Here is an 18,203-nt window from a genome sequence, read left to right as displayed (position 1 = left end):
GTTCTACGTGAATGCCATGCGGCATCCACGCCTACCGAGTTTACTCGGAGTGGTGGCTCCCACTTTAAGTGGGGGAGGATCTACGACTGCAATACAGCAGCCGCAGAAAACCGCTGACACTTGCACAGTGTCAGCTGCAACAATGGACAAACCACATGAGTCTGCGCAGGGCGCAACTCCCCCAACAACAAGGCCAACGACCACGGGTCTGCGCAGGGCGCAGACACCGCAAGAAACCACGCAGAGGCCGGGCCTCTAGCGGAGAGCGAGCTGAATGACTTCAGCTCGGATGCAATCAGTTTCATCACCAAAAGACAAGCCGTGATTCGGTTTGTCCAAGACACAATAGCAGCTTCTGTTGATCAACAGAAGCTGAACGCAGACAATGCGGGCAGAGGCAACACAAATGAATTTAAAGTTGGTTCATTGGTTTTGTTAGCTACACAAAACCTGCCTAGACATGCAGTTTCGGATTTCGGAGCAAGCAAGCTTGCTCCGCGCTTCATCGGGCCGTTCACTGTGTTGGCACGGCACGGCAACGCATACACGCTAGACATACCGTCTAGCATGCGCCTCCATCCGACCTTTTACGTCGGACGGCTGAAGCCATACCGGCAGCACGAGCCATCTAGCTCGGCTGACCCGAAGCCTCGGCAGGAGCCGAGGCAGAAGCGGAGGACTTGGCCTCGGCGACGAACAACCTCTCCTCCAGCGCGCGGACGCGCTGGAGCAACTTCTCATCTGGGTCCCCAGCTCGACCTGGATATTCGAGGCGGTCTGCGAGACCGCCGCGACTTGGGCCTTCTGGTTCGCCAGCTCCTGTTTCAGGGCGGCGAACCCAACGCCCTGCAGACGCTCCACGACGGTCACCCGGTCGTGGAGAGGCGCATACTGATCAGCCCGGGGCTGATCATACCCGGGCGTGTTCCCACCCCGCCACCGCCGATCCGTGACGCCCGCGGCTCAACCCGCTGGATTGTTGAGCGGATTGTTGACCATAGTATCCCGAAAACGAACCCTCAAGGGGCTCGTTTTCGTATTCGTTGGAGAGGATTTCCTCCCCATCGAGATACATGGGAGCCGCGGAACGTCTTGCTGGAGGACGTTCCGGAAATGGTGAGGGCGTACGAAGAGCAGTACGCGCTGGCGCAGCGGAAGTAACACGAGCGCTGCGATCATCGCTAGCGCCCGAACCCTCACGTGCTAAGAACTTAGCACGGAGCTCTTGAGACTCTCGGGCACACGAAACGACGTGTACCCGTTCAGGTCGCGGTCGCTCAAGCGGACCGCGCCTGGAAAGCACTTCGTGCACTGAAAGCCCTCGGGCACAGCGCACGGCACATTTGCCTCCTCAGCAGCAACATGAAGTTGCTCCAGCTTTCCACGCTTCGAGTACGTCTCGAAGCGATCACGCGCTTGCTTAATCCGATCACGGTAAGCACTCGGCCTCTTGTTGAAGTTCTCAACAAAGGCGTTCCAGCTTTGACAAAGTGCCTGCCATTCGGGCACTTTGCTGCGAGAAGAGGTCTTCTTGCTTTGAAACCATCGGAGCTCATGAAAGAGTCCGATGTAGTATCACGCCTTTGATGCGTTTCCGCATCAAAGTGCAGCTCGGCAACCACAGCGTCATCTTTGATGGCGCTGCATACGTACAGCGGCACCTCATTCGGAGGTACCGAGTTCCCAAACCGGTCCGCAATCTCGGACGCGGACGGCATCCACGGATCGCGCGCTGCAGGCACAGCGCGCGGAGAGCCTGAGCTTTAACATCACGCGCTGCAGCAGCAGCGCGCGGAGTACTGAGAGCCCCAGCCGAAGCGAGTCGGGTATCACTCTCAGTACGCGAACGCTTCGAACTCGAAGCGTCCGATTCGTCCCCTTCACGCGGGCGAACGTTCTTGGCGTGAGGGTCGAGCGATTCGCTCGATACTGAGTCTTTACGCTTTGAGGGCGAGTCCTCCTCGCCCTCCATGTCTTCATCGTCGTCGTCGAAGTCGACGACGTCACCATACTTCGCCTTCTGGCGTTCGAGTAGTCGTCGATGGAGAGATGACTCCCCATCGACTTTGCGGACTTCTTCTGAGGCGCGCTCATCGTTGAATGAGCGCGGATTTCTTCTCCAAACGCGGAGAATTGACGAATGGTCAATTCCAAAAATTGACGTGCGGGGACCCCGCGCGTCTAACCTTATAAGGGGGGATGGTGTAACGGGGTTACACGTACAAGTGGCTGCAAGCCACTTGTGAATTTAACAGATAGGTTATCTGTTAAACGTTTTGGATACTTCCTCACATTGGTGTAAGACACACCGATGGATACATTGAAGTGGACCACCACAGTGAGTGGTCCACACATACTAAAGATCCTATTGGTAGAAAGCAGCATCTTTCTACCAATTAGAGATATGCATATTAGCGGGGCTCTGACAGCCAGCCGCTGCCAACCCTTTCATAGATGATAAACAGTTTTTAGCAGATTTTAGAGGAAGATCAATTTACAAACAATACAGTTCTCATTTCACCTAATCTAAGTCACTTGGAATCCTTTTGTTACTTAACTTATATTTGTGTATTCAAATATAATTAACCTAAGTAATTACTAAGTACTTACGCTTCCTCATACACGTTGCGCAACGTGTAAGCTAAAGTAGTGAGTCAAGTTAGACCCACTACACCGCTGGTTGCAGAACGTGCCCTCAAACCACAAAATGAGTTAAACCTGAGTAAACTAGGAGTAGTCGACAAGAAATATGCTCTCAATACCTTCAGGTTTTTCCCGTCTATAAACCCCCACGTGAATTGAAGCAGAGGCTCTCGAAGAGCTGTAAGTTTGGCGAGTGCGCGTTGCCGAGTTGGAGATGGCCACGAGATACGCGCCGGTCGGAAGCTGTTCAAGGCGCTACCAAGTGCCACCTCGGCTGCATTGAGGACGCGACTCATAGTCGCCGGTGGCGCGCCAAAAAACATGCACGCCATTTTTGCATGAAGAGAGTCAACATAGAAGACGAGTATTACAGCAAGAGCTTGGTGATTGAACTTAAGCCGGGGAGGGCGTCCTCCCTTTGGACTGAACCCTGGCAAGTTGTAAAACCCTGAAAACTGCCTTCACAGGGCACGAAATGAGGTTCTAGAAACGATTACAGAGGAAACCAGTGGGGTTAGCTCATTCAGCGTGAAATCAGCAACCAGGGCGAAAATTACAATCCGATCTAAACTTGTAAAATGGATGGAGTTGGCATCAGAGCCGTGCTGCCACAGCTTCATCCAATCCGACTCACTTGGATCTGGAATGCAGTTCAGTGTGGCATAGTGACGCACCCGCAGCAACCGGCGTCGCTCATGGAGCACCAATTGCTCATGATGCCTTCTCCGGAGCTCTTTGAGCGCCGCAGCTAGGCGGTCTCGCGTTAGCATGTGCACCGATATCGCTAGCAACGCCCCCGCCCCACGCATGGTGCGCTTCCCGCCTGAAGGCCAAATGACACGCGAGCATCGCGTCTTCTGAAGATCTCAAAATCTGTTGACGAATTCGAAATTTTGTCCGAGTTACGTGGTACATTTACACCTGCTCTTGTACTAATATGAGACATTTGAACGCGACCAGATTAAACGATTTTAGTGAGGTTTTGGAAGTTCGTTTTCGAACAGAGTGTGAGATCGGCTAATCTACGTCACCTAACCCCAGCATTAAAATTGATTCCATAAAACACTTTTAGAATGGTTATGGAAGGCGCCCACTGTAGCATCTGAATCGGGTAAAAAGAATAAAATTTATTTTAAACTTATTATTTTTGTCTGGGTTGAGGCGAAGCTTAAGTCTGGGAGGACAGTGTGTTTAGTGTATTATCTGAAAATAGGATGTGGGACTTGCTGCCTGGTTTCGTTGTGTATTCTTGGTATGCACTACACCTACGGAGCGGCTGTGGTGGCCAAGAACACGCCATATCTGCACCTATGAGTTCCAGGGAGCAGCAATCATCGTTAGAGGAAGAAAACCAGCACACCTGGTTATCGCGTACAAATTAATAAAGCAGAAAGCGTAAACTTGTCTGGCCTTATAGCGTAGCAAGAGAAGTACCAGTTAGAATAGAGAGAGAGAGAGAGAGAGAGAGAGAGAGGCGGCGCCGACCCCACGTGGCGCCGCGTCTGGCGGGCCCATCTCTTCGTCTCCGACAACGGGGATTTCGGCGGAGGCTGCAGAGGTGCCGCCAGCGCTGGCAGGTGTGGCCACGCCAACGACCGAGTCTACGTCGAGGCCAGCGGTGATAAGTGCGGAGTCGCCAGCACTGGCAACTGCACCGGAGGCGTGAGCATGTGCGGCGCCAACGCCGCCAGCGCCGATTCGTGCGTCGTCGTCAGTGGATCGCCCACGCCGCCCGCTGCGTCTGCATCGACCAGCGTCGTCAGCAGCGTGTCCACCGTACCACCAACTGGTCCAACCCCGCTCCATTCCGGCGCAATGGAGGCGTCTCTACAGCCAGCGCCGGCTTGTGCAGCTTTCGACCTCGGCGACTTCACTCGGTCCTTCGTGCCGAGTGCGTACCCAACGCCTACCGTGCTGCAGAGCCTTTCACTAGCAGATAAAGTGGATAAGCTGTTTGAACTTTTCGCTGAGTTGCGTTGTCACATGGGTGCGTCCACGCCTCCACCACCGCGGCCTGAGCCCGCGGCCGTGCTTTCTGACGTCACGTCAGGCAAGGTGGCTGTGGTTCAGTGGATCCTCCACTTCCCGACGACTGGGCACTGCCGCCCGTAGGCAACGCGCATGACCTCCCGCCCGTCGAGATCCGACAGCTCCGGTGCTCCAGCTTCCTGTCACCACAGACGCGCGTTCGGGGCAAGTATTACCCACCCCTGCCGCAATATGTAGTGGGTCTAACTTGACTCACTACTTTAGCTTACACGTTGCGCTACGTGTATGAGTAAGCGTAAGTACTTAGTAATTACTTGAGTTAATTATATTTGATACACAAATATAATTTAAATCAGATAAGACTCCAAGTGACTTAGATTAGGTAAAATGAGAACTGTATTGTTTGAAAATTGATCTTTATCCTAAATCTGCTAAAACTATTTATCATCTATGAAAGGGTTTGACAGCGGCTGGCTGTCAGAACCCCGTCAATATGCACGTCTCTAATTGGTAGAAAGATGCTGCTTTCTACCAATGGATCTTTGGGTAGGTGTGGACCACTCATTGTGGTGGCCCACTTCAATGTATCCATTGGTGTGACTTACACCAAGGTGAGGAAGTATCTAAAACTTTTAACAGATATTTATCTGTTAAAATCACAAGTGGCTTGTAGCCACTTGTGCGTGTAACCCCGTTACACCTTTCGTGAGCAGTAGCGGGGGCGGTGCCTTGCCTCCGCTGCCTTTTCCTCGGCCGAGCCAGACATTCAACAACCTGCTGATTTGGGCACTTGTGCACGGAAGAGATAAAAAGAAAAAGTAAATGCTTTGGAGGAAACGTAGCCTGTAAATCGAACTGTGCTTACGGCATGTGCGTTACCTTTGCTTCGTTTGCTGTTGCCGGCCAGCATAGATCTGGTCTGATAACTTGTATCATACAATATGGTATCACCTTCCAACACATGCTTGTTTCACGGTTACAACGCACACTTGGGCTGAGTTCACTTAAGCATAGATATTATGTTTCCGCGGCGGCTGCTTACGTATCGGAGTTGATAAAAGTGCTATCCGTAGCGGTACGACGACGTTCGCATACAGTCGAATCTGTCTCGGTGGGCAGGCAAGCAAGCAGGGTACGAGTGTGGTATTACCAGACGGATTGGTTGTGGGAAGTCGGCGAAGTCGGTAAAGGTAGCCGTAGGAAGATCGTAGTCGCTGGACGTTGTACCATAATGGGCTGTGTCACATACCTGTTGCTCTTTCGTTAAGAACTAGGTGTGGTTTAGCTAGCATTTAAGCCAATCATTCAGGTCATTTATATATATTTTCAAGTCTGGATAAGCACTCTAAAATAGAGTGCGAAATACAATAAAACTGAATTAATAAAAAAGACCCCAGTCTCAACGCTAACTATACAAAAGCGGACTCGGATGAATGCACCAACAATGAATGTGATTTTTGCCTCACGGAATGCTCTCTTTTGAACTCATCGCAGGGAGAAAGACGGTCCACGTGAGTCTCAACTTTATCGCTATTCTCAAAGTCAACACTCTATTTCAAAAAGTGCGCACTGAAATTCGAAATACCTTCTACCATTTTCAACTTCAAAACTGCATATCCCACGTTCACTACGGCAAAATGTAAGATCAAAGTGGCATTGAATAGAGACTAGGCTACTTCGAACTTTTATACACATGTCAATGGCTGATTTGCAAAACAGCTAGCCAAAAGGCAAATTGGCACTCTTTAACTCTTTCTAACGTGGTATATCATCTACAATCATAGATTCTCTTGAATTTGTCTGCGCCGCTCGCAGGTTTTGTATCAAATCTTCTGCGTTATTGTCTGCGTTTGGTGCAGACAAGTTCGAAAACCCACTTGAGTGGTCGCCATACAAACTGCGCTTATTTCTGGAGTAATCCAGAATGCTCAAGAATTTGTCTGCGTCGGCGCAGATAATTAGTACCGTAAAAATCGCAATTTTGACTGTAGAATACCGTCGCAACGAGTGGCATGTTATGCGTGTAACGGGGTTACGCACACAAGTGACGACGGTCACGTGTGCATGACAACGGTCACAAGTGACAACTGTCACTTATGGTTTAACAGATAAATATCTGTTAAAAGTTTTAGATACTTCCTCACCTTGGTGTAAGTCACACCAATGGATATATTGAAGTGGGCCACCACAACGCGTGGTCCACACATACCCAAAGATCCTGTTGGTAGAAAGCAGCATCTTTTTACCAATTAGAGACGTGCATATTGACGGGGTTCTGACAGCCAGCAGCTGTCAAACCCTTTCATAGATGATAAATAGTTTTAGCAGATTTAGGATAAAGATCAATTTTCAAACAATACAGTTCTCATTTTACCTAATCTAAGTCACTTGGAGTCTTATCTGATTTAAATTATATTTGTGTATTCAAATATAGTTAACCTAAGTAATTACTAAGTACTTACGCTTCATCATACACGTAGCGCAACGTGTAAGCAAAGTAGTGAGCCAAAGTAGGCCCACTACAATGCGGTCCTTAATAAGCTGTGCAATGACATTTGTATTTCCGAAGAGTGCGTTGTGACGAAGAGGATGGTTTGAAAGCAATGTGCACGATAGAGAATCATGGTGATAAACAAGTGATGCGAGCAAAATTCTTCAGTGCGTAACAATCGTGTCGGTAGAGAAGAAAAACATAGCGAAATTTCATTTTGAATAGTAGCATCGACTTCGGAAAAGGATGGAAGTAGCATAGTGAAGCCGGTTTCTTCAAATGGTAATCCGCCAACGTATCGACCCACAATCATATCGCCGGCAGCTTCGTACCGAGTGTATCAATCCTGAACGCCTGGAAGAGTCTACCCAGCTCTTATGCATATTGCCGCTGCGAAAGGCCCTCCGTTGGAAGAAGAAGAGACATATGTGGCAGAACCTTTTACGAGCCGACTGTGCTCCAATAGCTATGTAGCAAGATAGATGGTCGATGAAAGAAAATGACCAATTTCTGGAACAAATGGATCAGCGTAAACGTGTCGGGCGTCGCGAGGCCGTGAGTCATCTTGGTCATTCTTCATGTTCCCAAAAGGAATGGCTAAAGAGTCTCCCCCCTGACCAATATGACCAGAACGGATTGATGCTGTATTTCCAGCTCTGCACATTAGATTCCAATTGATCAGTAGAAAAGTATAGGCAAACACGAGCTTGGTATTCCCCTGTTGCAGCATAGACAGGCAGAGGTGTCAAAGCACCAAAAAAGGCAGTGGTTATGTTCCCTCAGTTACTTTCGCACCACTGTTGTGGTTGCGGCGAGCAACAGTCCGCTTCAATCCCTTAAAAAAAATACAGTCAAGCCACGGCGAACTCCACACTCATTAGACGTCCATAGGCACGGTATAAGTGAAACAAATTGGAGCACATAGCTCCAGTTACGGTGGAAATGTACCACCGTCTTCTTACCTATAATGTTACCGCTGTTGGACTCAACTTGGCTGGTGATGTCGCAACGATCATTCATCGTGGTTCTGGTGCTGATGGTGGGCGTGCCTCTTCATAGTCTCCACAGCACTACAAATTCACCTCAATTAGGTACGAGCATACAAAACGCAAACAAATTCTTGCTACATATGAGTATTTTGTTTTATCTTACATGTGGCCGAAAGGAACTTGGAATTTGCAGTTTTGCGGTTGAAAAGGTGGAGAGCATATACATTTGTATAGTGATAGTCGTGTGAAATGTGATATTATAATTTCCTATACTCCACAAATAATAAACTTCAAAGTGGCATAATAATATTATTATGTAGTACAAATGAAAAACAATACTACTCCGTCTCAAAATTGATGTCCTATCCCACTCTTTTTTTTGTCTCGAAAATGATGTCCTCAAACTGTATTTGATTTAACTATGGTGAGTAGTCTGCTCCCTGTAATTCTGCGACACAATTACGGCTGTTTTGGGGGAGCACTGAAGGCTCAGAGGCAGTCTTCCCTCCCGCTGAAGCTTCAGTGAGGAGGCTTGAACATGTTGCCTCCTGTATCCTGAATGCACAAGTCCATCGACCCCTGCAGGCTTAAGAACGCGGCATTATTGTCGATGGCGGCAGCTCCCAGTACACTGCTGTAACGGCATCAATGAGCTCATCAAAGTGAGCTCCCGCCTTCGCGGCGTGCTTGAAACCTCCATTGGACTGGGAAAGTAGGAGAATGGGCGGAGCTGGACCCTTGGTTTGAGGAGGAAGGGCGACATCTGCGATCTTCCGCCCTGTCCCAGCTCTGAAATCACCTCCGTGGCCATTCATTTCGTCACTCTGCTGTCAAAACTAACCGTGCTGAGTAAATAAGCACACGGTTCAAACCGTGAGAACGCGCCGCGTCGTATTTGCCAAACCGCGCTGCAAAAGACGAAATATTGACAAAACGCGCATGTGTTGTACAACAATGGGACATCAATTTTGAGACGGAGTGGTATGCGGTAATGAATGTTGTGTGGATTTGAGCGCGCACTTTGTTGAGAATAACGCCGTGCAATGGGTGCATGTTCGGGGTCTCCAGGACCCTCTTAAGTTTTAGTTAGGATAGGTCCTCACCGCTGGAGATGCTATAACGCTGCAATAACATGATGGCACGTCACGACGTACTAGTCACACTATACCGTGTTTATACACGCCACATTCATGGTGCAGAACTCGTTACTTAACCAAGCGATTCTGCCTTCAGAAGTGCGGCTCGAGCAGACACTGCGATGAGCCCGACGCTCGATTTGGGAGCTGTATAGTCATCGGGGATCTTCTCGTTGACAATGAACGAGCGCGCGTGGTCGACCGAAATGGTGTCGCCGGTGCCCAGCGCCATCAACAGCACAGATGCCTCGAGGAAAGCTAGCGACTGGGCCTTGACACCGTACGAGCACTCCGGGTTCTCTGCGTTGCAAGTGTTGCCGCGGTCCTTGCGCGTCTTCGCCACGATGTTGTTGGTGAGAAGTCCGTTGCTGCCCGCGCGACTGAAAAACTCCTCGGCCAGCGTCACGTTGACCGTCATGGGGTCGTGGCCGTAGTACGCGTCCGTGTGGGCGAGCGACGCGTCGTGCTCGATCTTGTTGTGGATGCCGAGGTAGTCCAGGTTGATCGGGTCCGGAAGCGCTGCAACCAGAGTCGCCGCCACCCCCGAGCCGATGTTGTAGACCTTTTCCAGCGCATCCGTGATCATTTTGTGCGTGACGTTCTGTCCGTTGCGAGGCAGGTAGCCGTGGTTTGCGAGCGTGTTTAGCGCTGGGCAAGGCGCGCGACGGTATGGGGCAGTGGTGCCATACACGCCCGAAGCCTCGCTGCTGGTCGGGCGGTAGTATTCACCTTCCTGGAGAGCCGAGGCGGACGACGTCGCGACGGTCGCCGCAATGGCAGCGACTGCGATCGAGTGGGTGAACGAGACCATTCCTGCAGATTGACGAGCTGAAGTAATTGGTGGCTGGCGAGCAGGTTGAGAACTGAGCCCCTCTCACCCCAGTCACGCACGACCCGTCGTCGCAGGATGAGGATGACATCCGGGCGATCGGAAAAGGAGGAAGAGCGTTACTACGCGTTGAAGTGGCCAAAATAGGCGCCTCCGATAACATGCCAGATTCGAGGTTCTTGCTTGAAAGCAAGTCGTCTTCTTCGCACTAACCCTTTCGCGCGCAGCAGAGTATCTATGTTATACTTGCGGAATAGGCTATTAGATAGAAGCAGCTACACGGGTTTTTGGCGCTCAACATCCGTCAAGCAGGATTGGTGATCACGGTGGACGAGCGTGAGTTGTTGTCCGCTTGTTTCCGCCGTGCCTGGACCCCCACCCCAGACCGATGATCTTAGCCACACACACTGTTTCAACATCGCTGGCGGAAATTGAAGAGTTTCTGATCTTGGGCACGGTTCATCCGTGACTAACCCCTGGCACCGCCACTGGCAGAACATCGTGCGGAGCTACAGCTTCGGCTAACGAAAGGAGGCGTCGGACCATCGTGTAAGCTCGATGCAGTGCCCACTGCTGCTGCCCGACGGCAGGACGCTCTGACCCAGAGTCTCTGTCCCCGTCTCGCCCCGCTCTCGCTGACGCACGACAAGATACTGTACATGCGAGTGCGCAGGAGACACCGCGGCGTCATGCTAAGCCACACACCATCAGCTCATCAGCGCACCGCTGCGGGCTGACGCAGCGATCCATACACGACTCGGGCGGCGGCATGCCAGTCCGAAATCTCCACGCTCGCTCGGCTGGTGGAGGGAGCAGGGAGCGCTCAGCTGGCGGCGAGCTCCATCGGCTGTTCTGCAGGCCTCAATCCCGGCCACCGCCACCGTATGGGCGCGAGGCGGCTGCACTTCGGCAGCAAGGACGGCGGCCAAAGCGCCAGGCCGGCCATGGGGATCGCCAGCGTCGCTCTGCCAGTGAACCGGCGTCTGCGACAACGACTAAGAATTAAGATGCTCTTTCCGTGAAGTAGCGGCAAGGTGTCCGGAAGGCAAGTATCTCCAGCAGCAAGGCGTGTGCGCCGTCCAGAGCGTGGCTGGGCCCGAGGCCGCTTCAACGCCAGCAGCGAGAGGCGCAGCTTGCCGCTCCGCATCTTATTCGCTCGCGAGCAGCGAGAACGATCCAAAGCACCGCAGCGCGGTTTCACTTTATCCAGCGGCGCTGGAAGTGTTCAGGTGCAACGTGTGACGAGGCTCGGGGCATTTCGGTAGGAGAGCTCCGTCGTCTTTCCCTGAAAGTCCACGCAGCCAAGTCGAGGAAAGACTCGTATCAGACGCTGCGCGGATAAATATGCTTGCAGCACCAGCAGTCCAGACCGATGCGGACTGGACTGCTGAGACTGCAGTCTCATTCGCAAGCGCCGTCCCCTGACTGGACGACCCCATGGCTTACTTCATGGCGCTACTTCTGTCTCGGCAGTACCGTGCGCGACACGGATCCACTGGGAACGGGTCCGAACATAAGCTCTGTGCACGCTAATCCAGGATCAGCATCCCAATTCCGTGTGCTGGACACGATCTGATTTCCGCCTTGTTGTGTCCCGCGCGGTACTGCCGAGACAAAGGCCAGCCGTGACTGGAGCCCATAGACAAACCAGCGTGCGTGCCCGCGTCGTCGTCGTACATCCCAAGTGCGGCCGCAATTGCAGACCGACTCGGACAAGGGGGGGGAGGGACCGACCACCTGCCACTCTGCATACGTAGGACCCAGCCAGCCAGCCAGCCGCTTCACTCGACGCCACTCGACGCCTCGCCATGGACTTCGCGCCGCCCAATGAGTCCGACGTGGACATGATGCACGACGACTCGATGCTCAGCGCCAACCTGGCGGCGCAGTACGGCCACCCGCAGCAGGCGCAGCAGCGGCCGCTGCCCCCGCACCCGGGCATCCCCGGGCTGAACGCCGACCCGCAGAACGTGTTCCCGGGCGTGTACGTGCCCGGACTCAACCCCATGGACCAGCCGCAGCAGGCCGACGCCATGGAGGAGTACGCGCGCCTCATGGGCATCAAGGTGGAGAACGACGACCCGAACGTGAACGCCAACGCCTTCGGCGTGCCCGGGCCCAACAACGACATGGCCAAGATCCAGGCCAACGCCGCGTACTTCGAGAACCTCATCAGCCGCGACCGCAACGACGCCATGGACGACGTCAACAACGTGACGTCCATGACGCTGCCCGCGGGCCTCGGAGGCGGCATGAACGGCTTCCTCGGCGCCCCCATGGCGCCCGCGCCGCCCATGTACAACTCCAACACGGAGCTGGCCTTCCAAGACGGTGGCTCGCGACTGTACGACCCGTCGTCCGGCTTCCCCGGCCAGAACGCACCCATGCCCTTCCACAAGGCCCCGCAGGTGCGGCCGGGCATGCTGCCGCCCGACATGGTGGGCTCGCAGACGCTTCCCCCCGAGATCATCTCGGCTATGATCAAGAACAACCCGACGCACAACTTCGAGAACCTGAGCGAGGACGAGAAGCAGGCGCTGATCAAGGAGGAGAAGTCCCGCGAGCGCAACCGCGACCACTCGCGCAAGTCGCGTCTGCGCAAGAAGGAGTTCGTCGAGTCGCTCAAGCACGAGGTCGGACAGCTGCAGGTGTACCAGCAGATCTGCGAGCAGTGCATGGACTGCATCGCGCTCGTGGCCGCCGAGGCCTCGGCGGTGTTCCTTTTCTCGAGCGCCGCGTACACGCGCGTGCTGGGCTACCAGAACCACCAGATCGTGCCAGGTCAGACGAGCTTCCTGGACATGGTGCACCCGGTACGTCGCCGCTGCGGATGATGATGACAACACTTCGCGCGATCGTGTCGCCATGTTGCAGGGTCTCTGATGCTGAATGGTTGTTTTGTGTTTCGGTGGCGCAGGACAACGTGCAAGATGTCCGCGCGGTGTTCACGAAGCTCAACACGCTCGGAGAGACCCATAGATGTACGTACCCCTCTGTCTGCGACCCATTGGCAGACCGACACGCCGGCTGACAGAGAGCCCGGTGTGTGTTATCATCACTCGCTCGCAGTTAAATTCCGGATAAAGTCAACGGACGGCGAGTTCTTCAACGCGGAGACGACGGCTCGCCTGGCGGAGAAGGGCGTCGTGTGCTCGACGCGCGTGGACCGCGATATCTAAAGCGCGGACTCGATGCGGCAGGCCCCAAAGCCCGAGGGAGGTGACCGATGACAGCTCCGCGGTGATACTGTAGGCCAGGCCGCACGTTACCAACCGATGGCCTGGTGGGTGGGCTCTGCGACGCATCGAGACAGCCGAGACGGCCGTCTCCGGAGGACGCGCGAGTGAGAGAGCGAGCGAGCGAGTCGAAGCAGCAGGCAACCTATATTTTAATTTTGTGGTTGGCGACGACAGCGCGGAGGAAATGTGCCGGCGGTGCCGAGCGGCGGGCGAGCGGAACGACAGCGACTAGCAGAAATACACGGCGCGCAGGGCAGGCAGTGAATGTTAATATACGACGACCGCGTTTGATGGCCTTCGGCTGTGGAGCCCCAGGTGTGCCTGCTACATGAATACCAGTATTATTATACCTGTTGCGAAGCTCGAGTGAGCGAAAAACAGATAACGCCCGGCGCTTCCAAGGCTTCGAATCGATGGGCAGCGTGGAATAGAGCGTGATGACCCAGCGGCAAACAAACACCAGTGTACGGCCCTCTATTCGGGCGGCATACAAACTCCAGTGTACAGCCCTCTATTCGGGCGGCATCTCTCGTTTTTTGCAGCCGTTGTTGGAAACTGCGAAATCAGAAGCTCAGGCGAAGAGAAGAGAAGGCACTCGGACACATCGGACACTTGGCGATTGGGCGCGTTGCGAGCACCCTGCACTGGCCAGTTGAGTACTGGCCAGCCACCTAGGACAACCCACTGCAGCGATGGAGGCGGCGGCCGTGGAGAGCATCTCCAAGGCGCTGGGGCTGCCGCGGCCCTTCCTGCACGAGCCCAACCGCGCCTTCACGCAGCTCGAGACGTGGCAGCAGCTCACCGCGCTGCTGGCCACGCAGCCCGTGCGCATCAAGCCGCTGGGCTACTACCGCACGCCCGACAGCGTCGACATGTAAGCCCGTGGGGTCCGCACGTTCTGTGCGTCACAGCCACCCAAAAGCGTTTCGTTCTATTTTAATTAAACCCACCCACCCTCTCCTCCACCCACCCACCCACTAACCTACTCCTGGGTGACACCTACGTATGTGGATGTACCCATCTGTATTTGTAGCTATGTGTTCGAGTGCACGCTGGGAGACGCTGGCCGCTACAGCTGGAAGATCTACCGCCGCTACAGGCACTTCCAGAAGTACATCGCGCACTCGTCGGAGCTGCTGGCCAGTCGGTCCGTGCGGGTGCCTCGCCTGTCGCAAGCCTACCTCAAGATCTTCCACGCGCAGCACTGCAAGGACCGCCTCGTGGAGCTGCACAAGTGGCTGGAGGGCGTGGCGGAGAACACGCAGAGCTACTGTCTGCAGCTGCAGCACAAGCAGGAGCAGCAGGAGAGGGAGAAGCTGCTGGCGCTGCAGCAGCAGCGGCTGGCGCAGCTGGAGCAGCAGGCGCGGCTCAAGGCCGCCAGGAAGCAGCACAAGACACACAGCAGCAGCAACGCGACTGCCGCTCGGCCTGATGTTCCCACGACGAGTATGAGCACAGGACGCCTGCGAGCGCCCTCGACGACGGCCAGCTCGCGACGGAGGAGTAGCATCAGTTTGAAGACGGTGGAGCAGCAGGGAGACCCGGCGCTCTACGTGCTGAGGACGGACAAGGCGGAGGCGCTGCCCGTGGTCATGCTCAGCTGCTTTCTGTTTGCTGGAGCGAACTGCCCGTTCCCGCACGTGTTTCGAGGCATGCCGACCTTTGCCTTGGCCATGGAGGAACTCAACGTGCAGCTTACACAAGCGGCGCCCGCCGCCTACCCGTCTAAGCTGAAGAACTCCATGACTAGTAGAGCGGGACTCGGGTTGAGATTGACCGCTAGTCACGAACAGGAGGGCCAGTTCTTGGGGGCGACGGTGGCAGGATTTCTTCGCGATCAGCAGGAACTGGACCCGGCACTGGCGGATGTTCCAGTAGGAGCGAAATTGGTGCGTGTGAATGGTGTGAATGTGAGCGACGCTCCATTCGACCAAGTGCTGGTCCAGCTACGCGGTGCGGGTTTACCGCTGCGCTTGAGGTTTCTGTACAACCCCAATTTAAATCGTCAAAGGAGCAACTCACTGACGCCGCGCAGTAGTATCGATGCTACTTCTGACGCGGAGTCACTGAGCGGGAGACAACGGGTAGTGTCTAGTGCCAGCGGTGGAAGTAGCAGCGGGAACTCAATGGCGGGTCCAATTGAAACGGGAAAACCCCCCATGGATCGAAGCCACCGCAGTTACAGCGTGGACGCTCCGCGATTGACGTCTGGTTTATTTGGATCCGTGTTCGGCGACTTGTTTGGTGCTGCAAGCACCTCTGCGGCCAGTGGAACTCCGCCGTCATCAAGTTCTGGCATTATTAGTGCCGCTGGCAAGCAGCGTGGTGAGACGGCTGATATCGCGGTGGGGTCGACTCATGGGATGCTAAACTCTGCTGCTGCTTTGTTTGCGTGGGATGATGTAAGCGGAGGGTCCCGCGACCTGATTTCGCGTGGATTCTTTTCGTACTTGCCACCGTCGTTGCTCCACGAATTACGCCAAAAGCGCCGCGCCGAGATGAAAGCAAAGGCGTTCTTACCTGAGCACGACCTGAGTGACAGCGAAGATAGCGATGACAACCAACGGTCTGAAGACATTAAGGCAACCATGTCGCGCAAGGCACAGGGGGTATGGAGTACGGCGACGGGCCCGATGGGTTTGTCCTTCGGAGCCTGTAAAATTTGTGATGTAGAGGCGGCGATGCTTGAGGCATCTCCAGTTTTCTTTTCGTCGAGAGCGGAGCATCGCGGCAGCGAGAAACGCTTGTGCAAGGGCTTCGTGCTGGTATCGATCAACAATGAGAGCACATTTGACGCGCCGTTTGCGGTAGTGATCAAGAGACTACGTTCAGCGTCACGCCCCACCAGCTTGTGCTTCCGTTGGTACCAGGATTATAGCCCTTTTCTGGAGACAGAGCTCTCAGAGCAACATGGAAGTAGCATTCACCGGTCATCTAGCTTGGTCAAAAGTCACGCGATTGGAGCAAAGGCGTTTGTGAATAGCCTGGATTGTGTGGCAGAAGCGCAGACAGATCTAAGCAACAGTTTGCAACTCGCCCTCATGGAGAATGCATCGATTCGCGACGAAATAGGCGTGCTACAGGATGCGCATCGTGAATTGCGGCTTGCGCAGGAACGCGCTGCCCAGCGAGAACTCATTTTGCAGGCCAAAATCGAGCAAAGTGATGTCATAATCGCCAAGCTGAATGAAGAGGTGGATGTTCAGCGCCAAGAATTAGAGAAGTCGCGTTTGCGAGCACAGGAAGCTGAGGCAACTTTGGCGACAAATAAACGGGAGTATCAAGCCATGCTGGAGAAAGCACAGGAAAGTGCCAAGACCCGACTAGCGGAGCATGAGGAGCAGTTGGTGAAGGAATCGAACCGATCAATTGAGAACGCCAACAGGATGGCAGAACGACGCGCCCAGAAAATGCTGGAGTCCGCAGAAAATGAAAGTCAGCGCAAGCATGAAGAGTATCTGCAGAAACTAGCCGAGGAACATTCAGAGGAGGTGGAAAGTCTCATGCAGCAAGTAGCTGTATGGCGCCACCAGGTCGAGGTGCTGACAGAGGCTGAGAAGCGAAACTATGCAGCACTAGTGAGCAACGGTGTGAACCCATATGGAGACTACCAGCGCTCTCGCTTTGGTTATTCGAGCTCGGACTCACCCTTCGCGGATCTCAAGAGTGGAGGTAGCAGTGACCTCCAAGCACCCCGTCGGAAGCCAGGGAAGGCGCAGGAGTCAAGTGTGTCCACGGCTGCTACCGCTGCCAAATGGCGGGATGGTAGCCCGGAGGATGACAAGCACAAGGGCCACGCGTTCTCTGGTACGTCGGACCAGTCGTCTCAGTCGAACAATGGCACGTTCTGGGATCGCATGGTGTCACTGCTGGCTACTGAGTAACCACAACAGCACTATTGAGGTGAGTAGCAGGTAGACAGCGTATGTAGATGAATGGTATCGTGTGTAGCACAGCCAAACACGCCTCTAAAGTTCAAACGAGAGTGAGGACTACAAAATAACTTCTGAACCGGCCTACTTCGTGGTCACGAAGCATTGTTAGGCGGTAGTTCTACATGGGGGCAGTTTTCGTCAATGGGATCAATGTGGCTAATGCGGCAAAACAGTAGGCTAACCTAATAGGTTGGTTCCTTTCGAGCTGAAGCGTAGTGCCATTCTCGCGGCAAGGTTATACTGTAGCTAAGACATCTCCTTGGAATACGTCCTAACATTACCTTCGTTTTCAATGGTGGTGCCTCGCGCAGGAGCTATAATGTCACAGTTCTCGATCGCATTTCGTTTCTAGACCGGTACAACCTGCAAGTACAATACCTACTAGAAGTGTCTAGCTCGCCGTGGACGAAGTGTACGGATCACGTGTTGAAGTTCACCAGGTAGGTGGTGCCTATCAATTGTATTGCCGAGAGGCGGTGGATAGGCTGAACTACACTGTACATTACAGTGTACACGCTGCAATCGTGTGTGTGTGTGGCTGTCGGCTGTCCTGCACGAGTTACACAGGACGCCCATCGCCCGACGAAAAAGAATCCTGGGCAAGGCCACTAATGTGCTTACCATCAGGTGCCGTGTCTGCATCGCCTTTGTGCACCCTCAAATCTTGTGCAGCCGAAGAGACCGCGCGCTTTGAGCCAACGTGACAATTGCGCGACGTCGTTGGGATTTCCTCGTCCACATGCCGGTGTGTGTGTGCGCTTTGGCGGATCTGAGGTTGCGCCTGCAAGCCAATCCGAAGTCGTCGTGGTTGGTATGCAGTGTAGTGGTATGAGGCAGGCACCACCAGTGGTCTCGCGCGCCGTCTTGTGGGAACGTTGTGAGCGGCACTGCGCATATACACGGTGGTTTAACGCCTTCTGACAGCAACTGCTGTTAGTAAAGTGGACTTTGT

The 18,203-nt window shown here is 54.0% G+C and overlaps 4 protein-coding genes across 4 annotated transcripts; 3 read left to right on the top strand and 1 right to left on the bottom strand.

Annotated features, from left to right (window-relative positions):
• Window positions 1-4,311: 4,311 nt before the first annotated feature.
• Window positions 4,312-4,755, top strand: IUM83_13135 (uncharacterized protein; the record flags this gene model as incomplete). Its single annotated transcript, XM_067937794.1, has 1 exon — window positions 4,312-4,755. One exon carries the CDS (start codon window positions 4,312-4,314, stop codon window positions 4,753-4,755), a length of 444 nt encoding a protein of 147 aa, XP_067795865.1.
• A 4,566-nt stretch (window positions 4,756-9,321) lies between these two features.
• On the bottom strand, window positions 9,322-10,059 carry IUM83_13134 (chloroperoxidase; the record flags this gene model as incomplete). Its single annotated transcript, XM_067937793.1, has 1 exon — window positions 9,322-10,059. The coding sequence occupies one exon, from the start codon at window positions 10,057-10,059 to the stop codon at window positions 9,322-9,324; it is 738 nt and encodes a 245-aa protein (XP_067795864.1).
• Window positions 10,060-11,885: 1,826 nt separating this feature from the next.
• On the top strand, window positions 11,886-13,256 carry IUM83_13133 (diguanylate cyclase; the record flags this gene model as incomplete). The annotated part of the gene is made up of 3 exons (XM_067937792.1): window positions 11,886-12,890; window positions 12,995-13,058; window positions 13,147-13,256. The coding sequence occupies 3 exons, from the start codon at window positions 11,886-11,888 to the stop codon at window positions 13,254-13,256; spliced, it is 1,179 nt and encodes a 392-aa protein (XP_067795859.1).
• Window positions 13,257-14,008: 752 nt separating this feature from the next.
• Window positions 14,009-17,200, top strand: IUM83_13132 (Lysine-specific demethylase 7B; the record flags this gene model as incomplete). The annotated part of the gene is made up of 3 exons (XM_067937791.1): window positions 14,009-14,190; window positions 14,350-15,269; window positions 16,317-17,200. The coding sequence occupies 3 exons, from the start codon at window positions 14,009-14,011 to the stop codon at window positions 17,198-17,200; spliced, it is 1,986 nt and encodes a 661-aa protein (XP_067795731.1).
• Window positions 17,201-18,203: the final 1,003 nt, after the last annotated feature.

Source organism: Phytophthora cinnamomi, assembly GCF_018691715.1.
Source record: "Phytophthora cinnamomi strain GKB4 chromosome Unknown Contig19, whole genome shotgun sequence".
Taxonomy (NCBI): domain Eukaryota; phylum Oomycota; class Peronosporomycetes; order Peronosporales; family Peronosporaceae; genus Phytophthora; species Phytophthora cinnamomi.
Note: the sequence above shows the minus strand (reverse complement) of the source record. Positions and strands in the feature narration are given on the sequence as shown.